Here is a 19,224-nt window from a genome sequence, read left to right as displayed (position 1 = left end):
TAAATGATTTTATGATGATAACCATTATTGTGCATTTATTAAACACATTATTGTGTATTTGTGTTTTACTGATAAACTAGTATTAGAATTGATTATTATAGCAGCATGTGACTGATACATTTATAGGGTATTTGCTATGTGATAGTGCATGTATTAATATATTAACTCCACTGGTCTTCATAGAACCTTGATGAGGCACTGTCATCTACTACAGAAAAACTTGGGCAGACTCAGCTAGCTCTTAATTCAATTGGAATTTTAGGTCTTTTTTAAACATTTTTTTAAACATCTACATTTTTAATACCCTAAAAAGTCATCATTAATTGAAAGGAGATAAGGTTGTAAGAAGCAGCACAGCTTTTAGTACCGGTCATAACAGGATTTGTATCTTAGATAGGCTGTTTCCTAGTTGCATTGAACTTAGGCAAATTATTTAGCCTCTCTGAGCTTTACTTTCCTTGTTTCTGAAAAGAAAACCTTAGTGCATGCACTGAATGGCTCATTTTTATACTAAGATAGAAGCTGACATTTATCAAGTGCTGGCTATGCCTCTGACTATGCCTCTGACTATGCTGATAACCTTACATGCTTTATTTCGTTTAATCCTCCTTATTTTATGAAGTGAACGTGAAGTATGAAAGTGTTAGTCTCTCAGTTGTGTCTGACTCTTTGCGACCACATGGACTGTATCCCGCCAGGCTCTTCTGTCCATGGAATTTTCCAGGCAGGAATACTGGATTGGGTTGCCATTTCCTTTTCCATGAAGTAGATGTTCTTATCCCCATGTTATAGATCAGAAAACTGACCTTTAGAGAGATCAGGTACCTCACTCGGGCACATAGGTAAGAAAGTCAGGATTTGAATTCTGTTCATCCTATTCTAAAACTTTGTGTCTGAATAAAATACTAACTATAGACTAGCATAATGTAAGTTTTCAATACTTTTGGTAGCTAGTGTAAAGCTGGTTTATATGTGGAAGGATAATTTTTTTTTTAATTTTCCCAGTTTATTGAAAATAATTGACATATAATGTTATATAAGTTTAAGGTATACAACATGATTGATAAATGTATGTGTTGCAAAATGATTCTCATAGTAAGTTTTCTCAAGATCCATCACTTCACATAGCAACACATTTTTTTTCTTCTGATGAGAACTTTTAAGATCTTTTAATTTTAGTTTAGTAGGTGAGAAGTTGATCTGGCAATCTGTAGCCATAATTAAGACTCTTCCCCTAGTCTTCATAGCCTTGTATTTCTTCATTTGCCTTCCTTATTCAGATTCAGTTACTAGATGAAATTGTTTTTTGCAAGGAGTAAATGCTAAAGTTGAAGAAACTGAAGGAATCAATAAATATTTGTTGATTAAGTGTTTAAGAAGTTATTCTGGTCCACAGCATTGCTTTAGAAGAAGCTTTACATTCACTATAAGTTTTATGAAGTCCATTCTTTGAAAATTGCGTGTTAGTACCCACCAGGATGGGAATTTCTATTTTGTAAGGCTATCCTGATACAATCAGGATAATATTTATTATGAGAATAAAAATTTTCTCATAAATCTCCTTCTCAGAGATGGCTCGTGTTAACATTTAGACATATATATCTAGTCTTATATACTTTTTTCAAAAAAACAGATTGAATTTTATTTAACATAGTATTTTACAACTGGGCTTCCCTGGTGGCTGGTGGCTCAGATGGTAAAGAATCCGTCTCCAATGCGGGAGACCTGGGTTCGATTTCTGGGCTGGGAAGATCCCCTGGAGCAGGGCATGACAACCCACTCCAGTATTCTTGCCTGGAGAATCCCCACAGACAGTCCATGGGATTGCAAGGAGTCGGACATGACTGAGCGACTTAGCACAGCACACATTTTACAACTTGCTTTTTTCCCCCCCTCAGGATATCATGAGTGTTTCCCATGATCCTTATTATTCTTAAGAAGAATGGTTTTTAATGGCTATATATTGTTCCTTGACTCAAGTACCAGTCTCCTGTAATTGGATGTTTTAGTGTCACATGGCTTGCCATTTTTATGAATTTCAGGATGTATATAATTGTTCATATATTTTTACACTAGTTTGTTTCTCTTAGGCTCAGTATTCTCACCATGTAATCCAGGAGATTCTTGGACACCTTGATGCTTGTAAAAAAGATTCTCCACGGGTTCGAGCAGGTATTATTCAGGTTCTATTAGAGGCTGTTGCCATTGCTGCTAAAGGTTCCATAGGTAAGTGCCAGCCCAAAAAAAAAAAAAAATTAATCTTTTACAGAATGTTTTTTCCAGCAGGTATAGCACTGTGTGGGATAATTTGAAAATATTTCTAACATTTTTGAATGTGCTATAATTTCTCTTGAAATTTTGGGTTTCCATGACTATTGTCAGGCCTCTTTAATGTACAGTTAAACATTTTCTCCAAATCAGTCTCTCCTTCCCTTCCTCTTTTCCAGTAAAGATTTTGAAACCAGTTATATGCTAAACATTTGGGAGGGGTACAGATAAACAAGAAACTTATAGTTTACTGAGTTAGACAACTCTCCCTGATGCCATAATATAAGGCACATTTTGATCAAGTATCATAAGAAAGCCAAGGTCCAGAGAAGGGGGAAAATGGATTAGCAGGAGCAAAGCATTAGGTAGCCCATTTGACTGGGACATGTGGTGGTGTGTGGAGGAAGCCAGGGACATGGCTTCAGGTTCAAGTTGTGGCCAGATCATGGGTATAACTCTTCAGTTGACTAACACGCTTTAAAGATTTACTATAATCTTCATCAGAGATAATGTTATATGTTGCTGACCTTGATGGCAGCAGTGAAAGTGGGAATGTGAAGTCAGCAGGATTTGATTAACTGACTGACTGTGGGTAACACAGAGAAGGGACAGGTCAGACATCATGATTTTTCACTCGGGTGATTAGAAGGCTGAAAGGGCCCCTCATAAAATTTCTGAAGTTAGGAAAATCTAGTTATGTTTTCTTTGCTTCAGAATCAAAGTGAAACTATGTATTACCTACTGAAATATTGTAATGTTCACTCAGTGTCAAATGAGAGTGGACATTTTGTATATGGACTCATCATTACTCATAATTTACCTCAAAGAGATGGAAACAGGTTATTTTTTGGAGAGCTACTTCATTTGACATGTTAATATGAATTGAATCACAGATGATGCATTGATTGAGCCATCTCACTACTGATGTCTCTTACGTGTGAGGAACTGTGTGTTAGGTGTGAGGAACTGTGTGTTAGGTTCAGTACATTCAGAGAAGGATTTACACGAGGCTGCCTGTCCTGGAGAAGGTTATAATCTAGAGTAGAAGGCAGAAGTAAAAAGCACTGATTAGACTGTATTGTGATGGATGCATTGACAGAAACACACAGAGTGTTCACAGAAGTAAAAGCAGAGAGTAAACGTAGTTTATCCAAGTTGGGTAAATTGGCTAGCTTCACTCTAATAATTGAGGCAAAATTCTTTCTTCTTTAGCCATAAAAGATGGAAAATAAATTTCTTATGCCACAGCGGGCTGTATTATCATAATTCTATGGATTCTGACCCAGCAGTTTATCACAATACACATTATTTTGAGTAGACAAGGTTAGATAGATGGAAAGTTTTTGGTAACTTTTATAAGACTATGCATGTTTTGTGTGTTTGTACCTAAGATTCAAACAGCCAGTTGTTCCGAGATGCCCAGTAGATGTTTGCTGGAATAGCTAGAAGACTTTCTTACTTAGGGATTTTTCATTTACTTTTTTAATGAATGGTTTGTTCGTAAATTACGAAGTATTGCCAGCTACTTAGAAAATATCTAGACGTCTCTGTTGAGAAACATGAGTATTGGCTTTGAGTCTATGATGCTGGAAGAATGTACTCGCTCACATCAGGGTTCATTTGCAGGACCCACAGTGCTGGAAGTCTTCAACACCCTGTTGAAGCATCTGCGTCTCAGTGTTGAATTTGAAGCAAATGATTTACAGGGAGGCCCTATAGGCAATGCCAACTTAAACACAAGTTCCAAAGACAGTGATGAGAAGATTGTGCAGAATGCTATCATCCAAACAATAGGTGAGTACATTTCCCTTTTCAGATTGTTATGGAAAACAGTGATTCAGAAAGCCCTCATTGAAAGTACTTGACTGTTATGCTGCATTAGTTAAAGGTGAATGAAAGGTTAGACTTTCAAAAAACAACTTTGTGTTTGGAAACTAAACAAACATGAGAATACAGCAAATTACAATCAAGAACACCATATGTACCCTTCACCTAGATTCATCTCTTAATATTTTATGCCTTTATCGTATCATTTCCTTTCTCTCTCTGCCTGTCTGCCTCTCTCCCTCCCTTTCTGCATTTCTCTGTGTGCATATGCATGCATGTATATATGTGTGTTTACATATATGTGCATATATAAATCTATACATATAGAGAGATGCGTGCATGTGTCCATCTACCTTTCTTTCCTGACCACTGCATATTAAGTACATATGTATCATGGGTCTTTACTACAGAGTATTTTTTCCAAAGAATAAAGATATTTTCTTACATACCCAGAATACAGTTATCAGCATCAGTAAATTTAACTTGATATTGTACTTTAATCAGACTTGCTTTTTCAGTTTTGTCGTTTGACCTGATAATGTCCTTTATAGCATGTTTTCCCTTAGGTCCAAGATCCAGTCTAGGATCGTATATTGTGTTTAGTTGTGATGTTTCTTTGGTTCCTTTAGTTTGGAACATTTTAGGATCCGGACATTTTTAAAAGAGTTTAGGTCCCCCTTGCTGCTGCTGGCAAGTCGCTTCAGTCATGTCTGACTCTGTGACTGCAGCCTGCCAGGCACCTCTGTCCATGGGATTCTCCAGGCAAGGATACTGGAGTGGGTTGCCATTCTCCCCTCCAGGATAGATCCCCCTTACCCCTCACTTAAAAAAAAATATCCTTGGATGGGTTTGTCTGGAGATTCTTCATAATGAGATTCAGCGTGTGCATTTCTGGCTGAATACTGTTTAAGTGATAGTGCTCTTCTCAGATTCTCGCATACAGCACCACACAGTGTGTGTCCTTTTTTTGGTGGTGGTGGTAGTTGTGGTCACTCCACGTGTTCTTCTACCTCTCTGCTGCACAGTTTCCATTTCCCCTCGTAAATGATAAGCAGTCTCTGAGAAGGTGCTTTAAGACCATGCAGATCCTCTGCCCTCTCTACATCTAGCAAACATTCAAAAGACCTCAGAGGCCAGGATCTGGATACCGACACTGAGAGTTTACAATCACATGCCTCCCCGCTACTCCGTGCAACACACACACACGCACGTGTACACAAAGGGTACAAGGATATAGAGCATGGTGTAGTGTTGATTGTTCTCAGTTAATGTCTCGATTTGGTCGCTGTCAACTTCAAGTGGTCAGTCTGACCGTGTAGTATCATCGAGCGAGAAATCTGCAGCATAAAACTTCACAAACCACTTCTGATACATTTAATCAGTCACAGCACCTTCTCGATATACTGTACAAATCATGTTTTGCATTTCAGTTGCATTTTTACCTTTCTTGAAATAATAAAGCATGACATGCTGTAAATGTTGCTTTTTTTCCATCTTCAGTATTAAAATGGCTAGACAAAAACTCAACCTTGGTAAGTGTTTTTTCTTAATGCACTGCTGATATGACAGCTGTCACATTACAGTCTAACAAAATTGTTTCAAATGAAGTTAAAGACAACTAAGCGCTACTAGAGCCATCTTATTGAAAAAAACCAAATGAACCTTTTGACCAACCTAATATTAGGATTTTTTTATTATATGGAAAAATAAAGTTTTCAATTTGAAAAATGCATCTTAAATTTATCTTGATATTTTTATAGGATTTTTTGGAAGTAACCTACCAGATTATCAGAGGTCAGAAATCATGATGTTCATTATGGGGAAAGTACCTGTTTTTGGAACATCTACACATACTTTGGATATCAGTCAATTAGGGTATGTTTTTGTGGTTCTCCTTTGTTCTCAAACTGAAAATTTCTCAAACTGTAAAGTTGAATACTCAAGGCCAGAATACTGAAGTGGGTAGCTGTTCCCTTCTCCAGGGGATCTTCCCAACCCAGGGATCAAACCCAGGTCTCCCACATTGCAGACAGATTCTTTACCAGCTGCACCACCAGGAAAGCCCTAATTTGATTTTACAACATGCTAATGCTTTAGTTTGTAAATAACTTAATAAGGAAATGATAGTCTTATTTAAGATATTTGTTTGACCATTAATAACCCTTTTTTCATTTGTTAATTCTTTTTTGAAAGAATTATTTGTATAACAATTATTTAGGCACATTCTGGCCTTATTAATATATATTACATAGATATTATGTCTGTCAATTATATTTGCATTATAATTTTATATTCTCCAGTTTATAGTATCTTTTAATTGTTCTGGATCTTTTGTTGTGATTTCATACAGTTGACTTTTCATGTCATTACATGCATAGGTTGGTTTCCTTTGCAAACCAGCAGCTTTTTAATTTTTTTGTTTGAATTTGATTTTTGTGCCTATAACCCTGTAATTCATATGAAGTTTACTTTAAAATATAAAGTGAGCCATGACTTTAGCTAGTATGAAAGCAAAGTCTGTTTTGCTAATATGAATAGTTTTAAAATGAAAAATACTAATTTAAATAAATAAGGTTAATTACTTTTTATAAGATAATGCCACTGTTTTGTGTATTTTAGGGATTTGGGAACCAGGCGGATTCAAATAATGTTGCTGCGATCTTTGCTTATGGTAAGGAATTTAAGACCGGTAAAAAACACCCTTAACCTTAAATTATTAAAGAGGTTAAAAAAATAGCTTCACATTATCAGCTTCTTTTTCTTATAAGATACCATTTATGGTAAGTTTTCTTTCTGTGGTTTATATACTGTACTTGAATGTACTTGATTTCACTTTTACTGTTTATTCCTCAGTTTCCCATCATCATATTTGGTTTTCATAATGGTGAAAGATACAGAAGGCAGAAAGCATTACCATTTTACAGAAGATGATGCCTGGGCCCAGCTATCGCCAGATTTCTCAGTTCTTTCCTATATGTTTTTTGCTTTTATATTTGTCTCTTGTTTAAGAGCCCTTTGCCTGCTCTGATGATATAAACACATTTGTTTATATCTTTTTACAAAAGGTTTACAGTTTGGCTTTCCACATCTAGAACTTTGAAGTTTATCTATTTTTGTATGTGATATAAAACATAGATATGTTTTTAGTTTGTTTAGGTAAGTAGTAATTGTCCCACCAATTTCTGCTCACTTATAAAATCACCTTTATCCTATAATGAATGCCCAGATATAAATGGTAGATGTTCCACATATGCTTGTAATCGTTAATATAAATAGAGATTACCCACCTGAAATTTCATTTGGCCCTAAGCTTTTTTTAATTAAATAAATTCCCTGAGCAAATAGCCTTGTCTCTAATCCTAATTGTACTACACAGTCAACTGAATGAATGTCTGTGTGTTATGGTTAAACTGTTTAATGGGATTTAAGTATAGGCTGATTAAAAGCTCCAACTTTAGAGATAGAATACACTCAGAAATGTCGCATCAAATAATGAAAACAGCTTTCCAAAATGAAAATGCATTCCTATTAAACTGAACTGCTTAATTTAAAATAAAATAATTATTTGCCAGTTTAAAATTTTCAGATCTTACCTGTGTTGTTACCTAATTTCCCTATATCCATTTAGTACTGACTTCCTGCCCCATATATTCTTAACCTTCTGAGCCTCAGTTTTCTTTTACAAAATGGGGAAGCAGTAATAATTCCTAGCCTCACAGGAACATGGTGATGATGAAGTTAGTACACATACAGTGCTTAGAGTCACGCCTGGCATATGCTAAATATATGCTGATACTGATTCTGTTAACTTTATGAATGATGGTTTTTTGTAAAATCATCATCATCTCACAAATTTTCTTTTAGTTTTTCCTTCAGACTTATGTTTATACTTCCTATTTTCCCTAAGCTTATGATTCTTAGAAAACAACTTGAGAGTTTTACCAAAGAAGGATTCATGACAAAGGTTTTTTGCTTGTTTTTCCTCCCTATAATCAGGTAACTTCTGGATACAAAGCGAAGACAATCGTTACTGCACTGCCAGGGTCTTTCCTGGACCCTTTGCTATCACCGTCCCTCATGGAAGACTATGAACTGAGGCAGTTAGTCTTGGAAGTAATGCATAATCTCATGGATCGCCATGACAACAGGGCAAAGCTTCGAGGGATCAGGTATGTGCTGTTTGAAAATAGGCTTAATGATGAAATTTTCAGATTTCTACATTAATGCATTTAAGTACAGTATTGATTTTTTTTTTTTTTTACCTTTTTAAAGTGTTTAATTCAATGGTATTCAGTACTTTCACAGTTAGAACCATCACCATTACCATTATGCAGTATTATACTTTTTTTCATCTAGGATTTTTAGGTTTTATTAATCCAGAATTTTATTTAATTTGTATAACAATACTAATATACGAACAAAGCTAGTGGAGGTGATGGAATTCCAGTTGAGCTGTTTCAAATCCTGAAAGATGATGCTGTGAAAGTGCTGCACTCAATATGCCAGCAAATTTGGAAAACTCAGCAGTGGCCACAGGACTGGAAAAGGTCAGTTTTCATTCCAATCCCAAAGAAAGGCAATGCCAAAGAATGCTCAAACTACCGCACAATTGCACTCATCTCACATACTAGTAAAGTAGTGCTCAAAATTCTCCAAGCCAGGCTTCAGCAATACATGAACCATGAACTTCCTAATGTTCAAGCTGGTTTTAGAAAAGGCAGAGGAACCAGAGATCAAATTGCCAACATCCTCTGGATCATGGAAAAAGCAAGAGAGTTCCAGAAAAACATCTATTTCTGCTTTATTGACTATGCCAAAGCCTTTGACTGTGTGGATCACAATAAACTGTGGAAAATTCTGAAAGAGATGGGAATACCAGAGCCCTAACCTGCCTCGAGAAATCTGTATGCAGGTCAGGAAGCAACAGTTAGAACTGGACATGGAACAACAGACTGGTTCCAAATAGGAAAAGGAGTACGTCAAGGCTGTATATTGTCACCCTGCTTATTTAACTTCTAGTCAGAGTACATCATGAGAAACGCTGGACTGGAAGAAACACAAGCTGGAATCAAGATTGCCAGGAGAAATATCAATAACCTCAGATATGCAAATGACACCACCCTTATGGCAGAAAGTGAAGAGGAACTAAAAAGCCTCTTGATGAAAGTGAAAGAGGACAGTGAAAAAGTTGGCTTAAAGCTTAACATTCAGAAAACGAAGATCATGGCATCAGGTCCCATCACTTCATGGGAAATAGATGGTGAAACAGTAGAAACAGTGTCAGACTTTATTTTGGGGGGCTCCAAAATCACTGCAGATACTGACTGCAGCCATGAAATTAAAAGACACTTACTCCTTGGAAGAAAAGTTATGACCAACCTAGATAGTATATTCAAAAGCAGAGACATTACTTTGCCGACTAAGGTCCGTCTAGTCAAGGCTATGGTTTTTCCCGTGCTCATGTATGGATGTGAGAGTTGGACTGTGAAGAAGGCTGAGCACCAAAGAATTGATGCTTTTGAACTGTGGTGTTGGAGAAGACTCTTGAGAGTCCCTTGGACTGCAAGGAGATCCAACCAGTCCATTCTGAAGGAGATCAACCCTCGGATTTCTTTGGAAGGAGTGATGCTAAAGCTGAAGCTCCAGTACTTTGGCCACCTCATGCAAAGAGTTGACTCATTGGAAAAGATTCTGATGCTGGGAGGGATTGGGGGCAGGAGGAGAAGGGGACGATCAAGGATGAGATGGCTGGATGGCATCACGGACTTGATGGATGTGAGTCTGAGTGAACTCCGGGAGATGGTGATGGACAGGGAGGCCTGGCATGCTGCTATTCATGAGGTTGCAAAGAGTCGAACATGACTGAGCAACTGAACTGAACTGAATATATTTAAGATAGTAAATGTTAAAGGTCTTTTAATGTACCTTCAGAGATCTCATCTACTAGTAATCATTAGTTTCATAAATTTTATTTTGATTTTGCCTCAAGGATTAGTTTGTGCAGTTTTACTTAATTAAACTCGGTTATTCAGTAGAATCATTACATATAAGCTTATTTAAAATGCTCATTGAAATGAGTGATAAATAGTTCAGACTTCTAAGTATAGCTATGATTTGTCATATGAGATATGATATAATAACTGTCATTCCTTAAAAAATGATGCATTGGTTCTCTCTAGAATAATACCAGATGTGGCTGACCTAAAAATAAAAAGAGAAAAAATTTGTAGACAAGACACAAGTTTCATGAAAAAGGTAAGATTATCTTCTGAAAAATAATGCGTGACTTAAGTTATGGCCATTTGAATTCTCAGGTAGGTTTGCATTGATCTGTAACCTTAAAATGAAATGAAGGGAAATCTATTAGAAGAGCATACATCGTTCTGTATCTGTAGCCAGAAAACTCACACTTACTAGTACTGAACCACAGACCTAAACAGGCTTAACCAGTCATGCATTGGCATAGCTGGAGAGACCCCTCTTACCTATATGGGTCCATGTGCATATTAAATAGATTACAGAGCAAAATGCATAACCCTACAGACGGACTGGCTTCAGAAGACTACTGTTGTGGCCTGTGACCCTGGCCACACATTACAGTCACCTGGGGAGCTTTGTGCCTTTAAAAACACTGATGCTTGCGCTTCCCCACTGATGAGTTAAATCACATCTAGGGTGGGCACTGGGGCCTGCCTAGTGGAGAGGAAGCGTGGCGGTCATTCAGTTTCCCAGTTGTAACTTACAGTTTGTGTTGTGAACCAGTGTAACATGTTGAGTTAATTTCCACATGGTACTTTGAAATGGGAAAAACGCTTTTATTTCTGTTTGTTGTCACTTGGCAATTGGACCTGTACTCTGGAATGCTTTAGACGACGGGCTTTTCTGTTTTTGACTAACATGTTAGATTCGTTTGGTTTAGAGGGAAACCTCTTATAGTGCCGGGGGTGTGTCTGTGACCTCTCCTCGTGGGTGGACTTTAGACGTGCCTGTGTCATTTCAGACCAAAGTGTGGCAGAGCCTGGAGATGCTCTTCCCCAGACAGCTCCTAACCCACCTCCCAGGAGGTTGTTCCTGCAGGCAAGAAAACCTGAGTTCGTTTCTCCTCAGCCAGGTGTTTCTTACAATTGCCGAGGCTCCCATAATTCTGCCATTCTTTTCAGCTTTTCTCAAATCTATCTATAATTTGCTTGTCTTTTCAAATTATTACTAAAGACATTTTCATTGTTTGCACTGGAACTATTTCTGACTTGCTGTTTTTATTTAATTTTCTCTTCGACTCCAATGCTAGTGTCTAATTATATATCAATACATTTATTGATGTTAATAATTGGAATACAATTTGACCCTCCAATTATCAGTTTAAATCTCTCCCTTGTTATGTGATAAGATAGCTACTTTGTAAGAGGTTTTATACACCTGTGAAATCTGCCCTGCTACATTTTAAGCAAGACTGTCTTTTTTCTGTATCGTTTCCCTTTTCAGAATGGGCAGCAGCTATATCGGCACATATATTCGGGCTGTAAAGAAGAAGACAATGTTCACAAAAACTATGAGCTACTTTATACTTCTCTTGCTCTTATAACTATTGAATTGGCCAATGAAGAAGTAGTTATTGATCTCATTCGATTAGCCATTGCTTTACAGGTATGCTTTCATAGCCTTTCATTGACAAAAGCATTTTTTTATGAATTAGACACCATCTTTAAAGTATTATCATCTTTATTCAGGGACATGAATTTTTTAAGTGAGTTGTCTAGTTTTTTTTTGTTTGTTTTTCTTTTACTTGTTAATTTAATTTTATTTTTATTTTTACTTTATTTTACTTTACAATACTGTATTGGTTTTGCCATACATTGACATGAATCCACCACGGGGAGTTGTCTAGTTTTAAATCTAAAATACTCAAACTATGATCACATTCATTTATTCTTTTTACAAATGTTGAGTAAGTATTGACCATGTGCTAAATATTGTTCAAGGCCATAGGATTACCATAATGAAAAAGACAGCGTAGTCCCTGTGCCCATCCTTTCAGTGGGGAAGATAGTCATTAAATAATAAGAATTACATAGATGGAGTTGTTTAATTAGAGTTTACATATTATGTAATAATAGAACTGTGTGCAGTAAGAATACATGCATTTATTTTTATATATCTGATATACATTTCACCAGCCCCTGAATCCCCCCGTCTTTAGGAAAGGCTTTCCTGAAGAAGACCTGTTTGAATTGAGAGTTTTAAGTCTCTTATAAATAGGTATTTATTCTCCTTTTAGAAGTTTTTTGTTAAAAGAAAGCTGTTTCTAAGGTGACATTTGGTTAGCATTCCAACCTAGCTGCATTTCTTAGTATAATCATAGAGAAAATGCCAGTGAGCATGAGACCTTGATCTGTCATTGTGTGTGTGTTTGTTTGATTAAAGGACAGTGCAATTATCAATGAAGATAATTTACCAATGTTCCATCGTTGTGGAATCATGGCGCTGGTTGCTGCATACCTCAACTTTGTAAGTCAGATGATAGCTGTTCCTGCGTTTTGCCAGCATGTTAGCAAGGTAATATATTGAGATAAGTCCTTGCATTTGAACTGCACAAAAATGGCAGATTTTCTACCAGCGATAATTATTTTTAATTTTGATGATTATGTATCAAATTATTAAGATAATGCTATGTTTATATTTTCATTGATGCCTGTTGTATTAGAATTTTTCTGTGTAATGGTTGAGCAGGAAATATGGTTTTCTTCTACAATACTTCATACAATTTCTTACACAGTTGTTTTCCTTTCAAAACATTATGGATCTTAGTATCTCATATTTCTTTAATTATACTGTTTTTATTGTCATTATGTTTTAAACCAGTCTCCTTGAGTTAGATCTCAAAAGTTAAGTAAATAATACACCTCTCAGAGATTTGTCCTGTGTCATTTAACTATTATCTTTTTCAGCAGTAACTCATTAAATAGTTTAGCATACATTTCAGAGCCCCTGACTTACCTGCAGAAAAAGTCCACTGTAATTTTTATTCTTTAAAGACATCTTTCAGGGAGAACCCCGTTTTTATGAAATTGGAAGCATATCTCTCAGTCCTTCCTAAAATGTAGGGGGTTTTAGTGCATTCTAAGAAATAAAACTCATTCATCTCATTAAATAAATGTTTGAGTGACTATTTGACATCTGCTGTTAAAGATCCAAATGCTGTGAAAGCAGGGTTCCCCTTTAGGTAGCTCCCAAGTGAGTTGGGGAGCTAGACCTCAGAAGAGCACTGAGACCGGGGGCATGCGTGGCAGCAGGTCCCATGGAGGAGGGGCACAGCGAGGGCCTGCTGCTTGTGGAGGTGTTTCCCACACAGGGTGCTTGAGAAAGCACAGGTTCTAATTGCCTCTGTGGGACGTTTGATCACATGTGATGTATCATCTTTTTTCACAGCTTGTATTATTTTATCACTGTGATTTTGTTACCTGCTGAGTTCATAAACGTGAAAACAAAATGAACTCTTTATTTGGGTTCTCAACTGTAGCTTAAATTCCAAAATGAAGTGATGGTATTTCTTATAAATGTTTAGTTTTTGTTTCTGTGTTTTTAGTTTTCCACATTTTTGTGGCACCGTCCTGAAGAGTGAGGCCTTTGATTTTTACTTTATTTTGTTTTTGGATATTTTTCAGGTTATTGAAATTCGAACTATGGAAGCCCCTTATTTTCTACCAGAGCATATTTTCAGAGATAAGTGCATGTATGTTAATGCTTTACATTTCAAGGAAGGGACATTGACTTGAGAAACCAGTAAATGGTGATTGCAAAGGAGTGAACTATTGTTAGAATAATTTTCTGATGTTTTGTAATCCTCATTGTTTTATGTTTCTGTCACTTAACTCATCTAACTTGTTTCTCTTGTTATAAAAGTTCTCATACAAAAAAAAAGTTCTCATACATTATAAATGTAGACTCATACATGGACTCAGTCTTTGATGAAAAAAATTTTAGCTTACCTTTTTTTAAACATGAAGATGCAACTCTTAAATAGAGCATGTTCTGATATATAGGTGAACACTCCTTTAAGAAACTATAATATCTTGTTAAAGACTTCCAATAATCGATAACAATATTAATAAAATATGGGATAAAGAATGTTTTCCAAAAAACGACGGTTATACTCTGAAATTTTTTTTCTTACTACTCAAACAAAAAAATACATATATGAAAAATACTTTATTCAAACTTTTGGACTCTAAAAGCAGTTTAATATTGAAAGCATCAGCATAATGTAATACCAAGCAGTTGGACGAGAGCTTCCTGTCACTTAGTTGGCTAGTGTGTTCTTGATTAATAGTCAGTGAGCTTCGTTTTTATTTTCTTCTTGCAGTAGATTTTTAATTAGCATGATAGTTAAAGCTGAATTTAGTCCTCTTCATCATTTAATGTGTGAATACCAGCAGGATAAAATAAGGCTGACCTCACCCTTGGGATGTTACTGGGGAAGAAGAACAGCAGAACGCTTCCTAGCTGGGTCCACATACCATATGTTTGAGCTCTTTAAGAGCTCAAATTAGTCACCTAAAATATACTGATTTTCCTATGACTAATTACAGTTTAAGTTGCATTTATATTTAGACCTTGATCTAAAATGTTTATATGTTAACTTATTTTAAATAATACTAAATGGCTTTTGTTTTGATCAACTTGACAGGCTTCCAAAATCTTTAGAGAAGCATGACAAAAATTTGTACTTTTTGACCAACAAGATTGCAGAGTCACTAGGTGGCAGTGGCTATAGTGTTGAGAGGTTGTCAGTCCCATACGTACCACAAGTGACAGGTAAGGGCAGGTGATTAAAACTCTTACTCTATCGAATACGTATCAGCAATTTTTCTGCAAGTTCAGTTAGCAATGAAAATTAATTCTGTTTGTGTACTTACTATATCTCAACTGTTACAGATGCTTAAGAAAGCTTACTTCTATTTTAAAATTTTGTTCTTGGAAACCTTTAGTAAAAGACACATACATGATTTTATCATGAGCAAATTGAATCCTCAAGTGATAATTGCTATAGTTCATGTATTATTATACTGAATAATATTATTCTTTAAACAGGGAAGCAAAGTAAGATCTTTGCTCTTTAAGCTATATTGTGTTTAACTTCAGGAAATTGGTAAAAATCGTTTAGTTAGTAAATTGTGACTGTTGAACTTAATGAATTAGGTAATTTTTGTCATTTGAAAGAGTACAGGCTATTTTCTATGTAAAGAAACCTGCAAACTTTTTAAGTTAAGAATATGTTTTCCTCTGTGTATAATATATCTCCTTCTGTTCTTTTCATTGCCTGAGATAATTGTTTTGTTTCAAAGCAAAACTGCATCATATCTTGCATTCACTTTTTACTTTGAAAGCTAAAATCAAAGATTTTTATCTTAGGACACCTTCATTTTCTTTTGATGGGGCTACATCTGTTCTACAAGAAAGCTGTTTGATTTCATTTAGGTAGTTTTCCGAATTAATCGCTAGAAATAGCATGACCTTTGGAAGTAACTCTTTTTTATAACTTGGATCCAAAATATGTATATTTATTACAGATAGTTGTTCATAATAGTCTGGGATGTTAATGAAAGCTTTTGCATTTTCTTTTAAATTCCATAGTACAGAAAATTCTGTTCCTCGGGAATTCCTTGGGAAAGTAAAAAGTGCTAAGAATAAAACATTAATAGAGCTTTGTAATTTTAAAGAATTTTTTAAATAGGTTTTTAAAAATATTTCATTCTTATAATTTGGATTTAGCTCTCTTTCCTTCAGGCAAAAAACCTCATAAACCCAGGCACAAGTGCAAAGGTAAATCCAGTGTCAGTTGGCCTACCCTTTCCCTCCCCCATCCTTTAGGAAAATAGCTTAGTACAACTGCCTTCTAGAAAATGAAGACAGTGGCCTGTGTATTTTATGTAGTTGTAAATTCAGTTATTGTTCTGCTTTACCTTCCCCATAGCTGTAGTTTACTTTCCATCCCTTGTTATTTCCTTCTACCCTGTTCCTTTAACTCCGAACAGTTCTGAACAAAAATTATGGTACTTCTTTTTTTTTTTAACAAATGGTTTGTATTTCCCGTTTCTTCCCACCCCTGAAAAGGATGTATTATCTTTTTTAATGCCCGTCTATCACTGACTAGAAGAATTCAGAGCATTTCAGCATATAGTTAGTTATGTAACTGCACAGAAATCCCTCAGTATGAATAAGGTTTTTCTGATTTATAAAGGTTTTGGCAGTTTAGAACCAGTCTGTGGCATGTGTGTCCTGCCTTAATGCAGAGAGAGTCAGAAGACATAGTAACACTTTGTGGCATAATCAATTATTAAATTTTCCTTTTGCTGTATATCCATCAGATATTCATTTTTTTAAAAATAAGGGATTTAAGATTTAAGGTATTTTTCTTCTTAAAAGAAAAATGTTTAAATATTTATGTTGTTGTGTATCATGCAGGTATACCCTTCATCATCAAAATAGTAGCTGCCATTTATTATGTACTGAGTGTTTGCCAGTCACAGTGATACTCTGTATTTATGTTCTCAGGTAATCTGAGAATGTAGTTTGATGAGAAAAGTAGCATTAATTTTGTTTACAAATGAGGATAGTGAGGCTGATATTAAATAATTTGATTAGGTAAGGCCACTAGAATTAACTGCCTTGCCTGTTCAGTTAGGTACTTAATAAATTGATTTTGCCAACTGTGTGCTCAAAGATTGTCCAGTCATCCATATTGATCCAGATTTATTTTTTCTTGTATTACAAACTTTTACTGAGTGTCTACTATATCAAGCACTCTTCTGACTTTTGGGGTAGAAAGATGTTAAGATTCACTCCCTATCCTCAAGGATTAAAGTTTGGTGGAGAAGACAGACAAACAGTTGAAATATAATGGTAATTGGTTCTAAAGAAAGAAGAATGGTCTGCCTAAAGCTTACTGAACAGTTAATGACTGGCATAAAGTAAGTGATCAATAAATGTTAGCTAATTATTACAAATCAGCCTAGAAATTGACTTAATAGTGTATGTCTAAGTGTGTGTTAAATGCTCCTCTATGAAGGGGTGCAGTATTTAATGAGTATTTACGGTGTGGCAGCTGCTGTGCAAACAGGAGCAAGACAGGTAGAGGTTCTTGCTTTAACAAAGCTTACAGTCTTTCCTAACGGGATTCCTCATCTGGACCAAGAAACACAGAAGATGGTTTTGAATAACATTTTTCTCAGTTCTACCAAGATGGCACATCAGCAGTTTCATTCTAGCCTTAAAGGCTATCATCAGAGAGGTTTGGGGTCCTCAGACAGCACCTAGGAGAGTCTTCTGTCCAGGTTTTGTGAAACAGGGGTGTTTTCCAGAAGGAAAAATACCCCTAAGCTGAACCTGAAGCAAGTGTTAGACAAGTGAACTGTTTCATGCCAAAGTAACAGCATGTGTGAAAAAATGGACGCAAGCAAGAAGATGATTTTTCAAGGAATTACTATAAAGTTAATCTACCTTGGAGTGACTTGGAAGAGTAGGATTGGGAGTTGTAAAACCGGGTTAAATAGTTCAAACTGTTCTGAAAGCAATGGGGAGTCATTAAATGATTTTAAACAGGGAATGGCTTGATAAGAATTGCAAAGAACCTAAAAAACCAGTGTCACTATAAATAAACATGCATTAGCTCTAGATGGAATTTTTTTATTTTTCTATAGAACCAAAAAGTCTGTCTGTGTAACTAATATCATTGTTAAAATGAAATTTTTGTATAGACAAATTACCTCTGAAATTTCATTTTGCCGGTTAGCTTTTTAATTGAATCGGAGCAGCATTGTAGCCCTAATTACATTTCATGATTTATTAATCTACAGTTAAGTAAGTTCTACTTTTTTTATACAACCACAGACAATTATATTGAGTAATTTAATGTAGTTCTGTATTATACTTGTGTTCAGACTATTGTGTATACTTGGCATTTCTCTATTCTTTAGCCGTCTGAATGCATTATACACAGACACTCTAGGTGGCAGCAGAATATCACTGAAGGAAGTTAGATCTCACTGTCTCCAAGCATTGCTCTAAAACCCAGGTTGCAATTAAAAACAGAAAGAAGAAACAGTGATTACCATACCAAACAGCAGATTATAGGAAGTGGAGAGAGGTAGGTGGGATGGGAAAATGGAAGGGGCATAGAAAGTAGCGTCTCCCAGGCCAGCCTGAGGAAGAAAAGCAAGGGTCTGCCCTGGGGGTGCACACACGAGGCACTGAGATGCCGAGAGGCAGGACAGGGCTGTCCCCAGTGGCTGCAGTGATGTTGCGTCTCAGCCGACCTTGAAGGACAGGTCAGGAGCAGACATGGATGGCCCATGAAAACAGGGGCGTTACCTTCTGTGAGCTGTGTTACGGAAAGCTTACTCATGTGTCAGTGTGCATGATACTTAGTTGTGACTGGGCTTTTTCTATCACCTTCAAGCAGGTTGCTCTATTGATGAAAGAACTTTCTGAGAATAGAGTGTTAGAGTTTCCCATTGAGTTTCATTTTCTTCCTTTGAAAAATTCCTTGTCTTTCTCAAATCTCTGCCCGTATGTCCCTCCCATTCTAACTCATTTTTGCCACTCAGTGATCCCTCTCCTGCCTCTGTAATTCTCCTTTCCTTTTTATTTTTATCTTAAGTTTCAGTTTGTCTCTTCTCTGCAACCCATCAGTTTTCATATATTAACCTAGAAATTCTTGCATGGGTTTTTTTTTGCAAAGCAGGCTATTATTCATTCCTCATTTTGAGTTCTGGTAAAGCCTTGAAAGTTGAAAAGCAAGTCAGCAGTGATGACCATACTGTTTTGTAGCAGTTCAATTGATGTTAATTTTTATGTTTGATGATTTATATTAGCACATATGATCATGCAGAAAAATTAGGAATACAGTGTCTCAGTTACCTTAATAATAGTCATATGCAGGAGATAAGATATTTTCAACCTGAAAACTGCAGTGAAATAATATGTAGTAACTTGTCACAGATGGGTATGTTTCCATTCTGTACGACCAGCCTTTATACAGCAGAGCCTGAGTAACTGCTAGATGATAGATACTAAACAGTCTGCCACTGAATTCTTGTACAGTTGGGGAGATAAGACATTTATTTACATGTT

General features: G+C 36.0%; 1 protein-coding gene across 3 annotated transcripts in view; it reads left to right on the top strand.

Annotated features, from left to right (window-relative positions):
- EFR3A (EFR3 homolog A) overlaps positions 1-19,224 on the top strand; it is a 53,996-nt gene that overhangs the window by 15,075 nt on the left and 19,697 nt on the right. For 2 of the 3 annotated variants that reach the window (XM_068983301.1, XM_068983299.1), the window contains exons 8-17: positions 2,091-2,226; positions 3,895-4,062; positions 5,856-5,970; positions 6,715-6,766; positions 8,092-8,264; positions 10,275-10,350; positions 11,578-11,739; positions 12,517-12,648; positions 13,758-13,825; positions 14,780-14,907. In XM_068983301.1, the coding sequence (XP_068839402.1) occupies positions 2,091-2,226; positions 3,895-4,062; positions 5,856-5,970; positions 6,715-6,766; positions 8,092-8,264; positions 10,275-10,350; positions 11,578-11,739; positions 12,517-12,648; positions 13,758-13,825; positions 14,780-14,907 (1,210 nt within the window). Of the gene's footprint in view, positions 1-2,090; positions 2,227-3,894; positions 4,063-5,855; positions 5,971-6,714; positions 6,767-8,091; positions 8,265-10,274; positions 10,351-11,577; positions 11,740-12,516; positions 12,649-13,757; positions 13,826-14,779; positions 14,908-15,864; positions 15,916-19,224 lie in introns of all 3 variants that reach the window. The other variant, XM_068983300.1, reaches the window with a different exon arrangement.

The sequence above is a fragment of the Capricornis sumatraensis genome, chromosome 11 (assembly GCF_032405125.1).
Source record: "Capricornis sumatraensis isolate serow.1 chromosome 11, serow.2, whole genome shotgun sequence".
Classification (NCBI taxonomy): Eukaryota; Metazoa; Chordata; class Mammalia; order Artiodactyla; family Bovidae; genus Capricornis; species Capricornis sumatraensis.
Note: the sequence above shows the minus strand (reverse complement) of the source record. Positions and strands in the feature narration are given on the sequence as shown.